At 32.4% G+C, this 4,261-nt stretch overlaps 1 protein-coding gene across 1 annotated transcript; it reads left to right on the top strand.

Moving 5' to 3' along the window:
• The first annotated feature begins 1,220 nt into the window (after positions 1-1,220).
• Positions 1,221-3,849, top strand: LOC107777758 (putative aquaporin NIP-type). The gene is made up of 5 exons (XM_016597887.2): positions 1,221-1,736; positions 1,812-2,033; positions 3,060-3,257; positions 3,376-3,437; positions 3,521-3,849. The coding sequence occupies exons 1-5, from the start codon at positions 1,602-1,604 to the stop codon at positions 3,717-3,719; spliced, it is 816 nt and encodes a 271-aa protein (XP_016453373.1). The 5' UTR covers positions 1,221-1,601; the 3' UTR covers positions 3,720-3,849.
• Positions 3,850-4,261: the final 412 nt, after the last annotated feature.

The raw sequence follows: 4,261 nt of genomic DNA, 5'->3' as shown, positions 1-4,261 counted from the left end.
TTAAATATTAATTAATAACCAAAACACAAACGAGAATTTGTATTTTTTTAAACATATTTTTTGGAACTTTGATATGAAGAAATGCTTGAAAGGATATTTAATAGTAAGAGAAGAAAGATGCTATAGAAAGACAAATTTGGTCAAAGGCCAGAAATTTGAATACGGAGATGGTAAGAGATATGTGACAAGCTAAAAGATAACCAAAGTTAGAGCTCTTTTGTGAATGACAATAATAGTTCATTAACCACAATTAATAAAAAGATATATTTGAAAATCTCTTTATAATTATTCTTATTAATTCTACTAAAATTTTGATCAATCAATAATGGACTATATTCTTCGTATTCAAATTGATTATGGAATTCTTTTGAGACTTGAAGGAAGAAGTTATGGGTTGATCAAAATTGTTTTAAATGTATGTGTTGTTTTGGTTTGTATTTTATATTAATAATTTATTTAGAATTTTATCCTATTAGCGTCTACATTATATGTCTGAGAATTTTGTATGGCAAGATTTTTTTCTTTATTGATCTATCCAAATATCATTAATATTATTTATTTCAAGAACTTACATTTTTCAAATTTTTATTTTGTAACTCAATTATATTATTTAATAATATTTTATTATTTTTAAATTATATACTCATTGATAGGTACATGTGCAGTGCGCGTACATTACAACTACAACAAGATACCCAGTATTATTCTATATTGTGGGATGTAGGGAGGGTAGTATGTACGCAGACCTACCCCTACCTTGTGAGGATAGAGAGGTTATTTCCAACAGACCCTCGACTCAGGATAGTATAAGTACCACATTAATAAAAATGCGTGTATACTGAAACTAGTTAAATAATAAAAGAGTGTGTATAAATATGAAATTCATTTAGTGATTCGGTGCAATGAGTACAGATAAAAAAAAATTCCGTTCCTTTTGCCTCGGATTTTAAGCTTGACTCCTTTGAAGTTGAGCAAAGGCCATTCCTATGTTATTTACTTTTTTATCTGAAAATTCGAATAAGAAAAAGTAAATACAACCATGCAAAAATTCAGATATTCACGGGAAATAGTATTACTGATTCAAAGTTTGAAACCTTCAACATTCTCCACGATATTCCTAATAAACCGTAAAAATCCTACATATCTTTTCTTTTCTTTTTAATCAGGTGAGAATGTATTTATAGTTGGGGAAGAGATAGTACTGAGTAGAGGGGAGGAGTTTTGCTCGATAGTGCAGGATGGAGTTTCAATATTAGTGATAAGCTGCAAACTCCAATCCGTAATATCCCTTTGAATTTGCACTATATCCGATATTTCAATATTAATAAGGTGAAAATTAACTCCAATCCGTAATATCCCTTTGAATTTGCACCATTAACTAGATAACTATCAAATACGAGATTAGTCAGCATTTTGTAAAACTCCACCCTCCAAAAAACTCTCCAACTATGAATCTTATCCTTATTTAGGTAATCTAAAGCAAAACCTATCATATTTAAATCTAAGTACTATTATTATCATCAAATAAGCCTTTTGGCAGACATCCTGAAGAAAAAAACCCTTGTATCTTCCTAACTTTTCAACTCTTTGAATTAAGAACAATGGCAAAGAAGGATGGTAATCGAGAAGAAGAAATCTCCCAGATGGAAGAAGGCAATATTACCCATTCAGCCTCCCAGTCCGATTCCAATGTCGGATTTTGTTCATCACTTACTGTCGTTGTCATCGCACAAAAGGTAAACTTAATTACGTACAATTAAAACACCTAAAATTATTTAATTTGATGGATCGAGTTGTGTTTGACTTTGCAGTTGATAGCGGAGGCTATAGGAACGTACTTTGTAATATTTGCAGGGTGTGGATCAGTTGCTGTGAATAAGATCTATGGGAGCGTTACGTTTCCAGGGATATGTGTAACATGGGGTCTAATCGTGATGGTGATGGTTTACACCGTGGGACATATATCAGGAGCTCATTTTAACCCTGCTGTCACTATTACTTTCACCATCTTCGGCCGCTTCCCATGGAAACAAGTATGTACTTCTTTTCTACGTTGCTCGAATTTTTCGAAAATATCGTAGGTGCATCAGATTCTCAAAAAATAGTGTATTTTTTGAAAGATCTAATATTAGTGCGATAGCATTTTGGATAGTTCGTTCAACATAACTTTTTTTTTTACACTGTAGTAGTTACTTACACTCTTAATTATCATCTACACCATATTAAACTATATTGGTATTGTAAAAGTCATTATACTATGAGTGCATATAAGTTTTTTTATTAAAAAATTAAACTCGCAACCGCTACCCTTTGGGTGCGCAGTGGATAACCTTTTCATTGTGCAATAGCTCGCAAACCACACAAGAGATGTAAATCACGCGCATCAAGGCAAATCCTGTGTGAGGAGCTCTGACTGAGAAGGCTGCTGGTGAGAAAAATCGATCACAAGTCTCTCATGTGGGAAACCACTCACTCAACCAACTCAGTCAACTCTTGCGGTGTTGGGTGCATATAAGATATCCTAGTAAATTTCAAGAATTAAAATTGTAATTTGGTAGCTTACTACTAGCTAGTATTAGTATTAAAATTACACTATGAGTAACTTTCACAAAAAGGAGAGATTTTTTCGGAATATAATAAGATCCATAAACAGCACATTATTCAAGGCTATCAAATATATTAATGATAAAATACGCAGGGGTAAATATTTTTCTAAAAAATCCTTAACCTTTCAGCATCACCAAGTCCTAGAAGTGTAGGACAATATATCATCTGTGATAATTATTTGTTTTAAATTGTTCATAATAGAGCTAGCAGATATCGAGGAAGGAAAAAGATACAACGAGTGTAAAAGAGTGATTTTGTGGACCCAAGTTTAAAATGTTAAACTGAAGCTTCAAATCTCCTAACCGAAATTTTTTATTTTCTCCTAACCACACACGAAAAAAAAGCATCAAATCAACAATTAAAACGTGTTGCAAATGATGTTATATACAACGTGTATATTTCTAATGTGTTTTACAAATGATGTTAAAATACAAGTCTAATATGTGATGCAGGTACCTTTGTACATAATAGCTCAACTAATGGGTTCGATTTTGGCCAGTGGAACTCTGGCTCTATTGTTTGACGTAACTCCTCAAGCTTATTTTGGTACTGTTCCAGTTGAATCTAATGGCCAATCACTTGCTATCGAAATCATCATTTCTTTCCTTCTCATGTTTGTCATTTCTGGCGTTGCTACAGATGATAGAGCAGTAAGTTTCTACTTTTTTTTAATTTACAATTCATAAATTAATTATATATCTTTTCTTTCTGAAAAAAAATTGATTTATTTTTTTATTATTATTTTTTTACCTTTTGTTACTCTTGCAGATTGGACAGGTTGCTGGAATAGCTGTGGGAATGACCATAACTTTGAATGTCTTTGTAGCAGGGTATACTAATTGTTTCACTTAGTAAATTTGTTAACCTTCAATTTCTTTGTCTAAAATGTAATCAAATCAAGTTGAAAATGCAGGCCAATTTCAGGAGCATCAATGAATCCAGCAAGAAGCATTGGTCCAGCAATAGTGAAGCATGTTTATACAGGTCTTTGGGTGTATATAGTTGGTCCAATCATCGGAACACTAGCCGGAGCATTTGTATACAATTTGATTCGATCCACAGATAAACCACTTCGGGAGTTGGCCAAAACTGCATCATCTCTTCGAAGTTGAGAGCAAATTCAATATATTTAACTGAAATTTTAGGCCATTCACTTTTTATCATCCCAGTTCGGATGTCCCTAAATCGTACATTTTTAGGTATTTTGAGCCATGAACATAAGTATTGGAGCATTTTCAGCTATTTTTGCAGCAATTCTTTTGCAACTTACTGCATTTTCTTCAATAATCTTCTCCCTATGGCCTCGATCCCCAAAAGTAAACCGATGATATGTAGATAGAGCTAGGGTTGGCTAATGTTGAAAAACACATGTATATATATATTTTTGAATTCTCGTAGACGAAAAAGTGTAAGCATATGTTCATTTCCAATTAATGTTTCAACTTGACAAAGCTCCTTTTATTATATAGCTATACAATAATAACGATGCCTCAATTACAAATAAGCTTATTTTATGCGAGATTGCTCACATTTACTATCCCAAGCTCAAATAGATGAGGAGGGTTATGGTAGGCGGACAACAGATTATGGTAGGCGGTCTTCTCTTTTTTATTATTCAAATATATCAATACCATTTTATTATTATATATATATA

The sequence above is a fragment of the Nicotiana tabacum genome, chromosome 17 (assembly GCF_000715075.1).
Source record: "Nicotiana tabacum cultivar K326 chromosome 17, ASM71507v2, whole genome shotgun sequence".
Lineage (NCBI taxonomy): Eukaryota > Viridiplantae > Streptophyta > Magnoliopsida > Solanales > Solanaceae > Nicotiana > Nicotiana tabacum.
Note: the sequence above shows the minus strand (reverse complement) of the source record. Positions and strands in the feature narration are given on the sequence as shown.

Coding starts and splice junctions, on each gene's coding strand:
- LOC107777758 (XM_016597887.2), top strand. CDS start 1,602: ATGGCAAAGAAGGATGGTAATCGAGAAGAAGAAATCTCCCAGATGGAA. Junction 1,737..1,811: donor TCGTTGTCATCGCACAAAAG/GTAAACTTAATT, acceptor TTGACTTTGCAG/TTGATAGCGGAGGCTATAGG. Junction 2,034..3,059: donor GCCGCTTCCCATGGAAACAA/GTATGTACTTCT, acceptor TATGTGATGCAG/GTACCTTTGTACATAATAGC.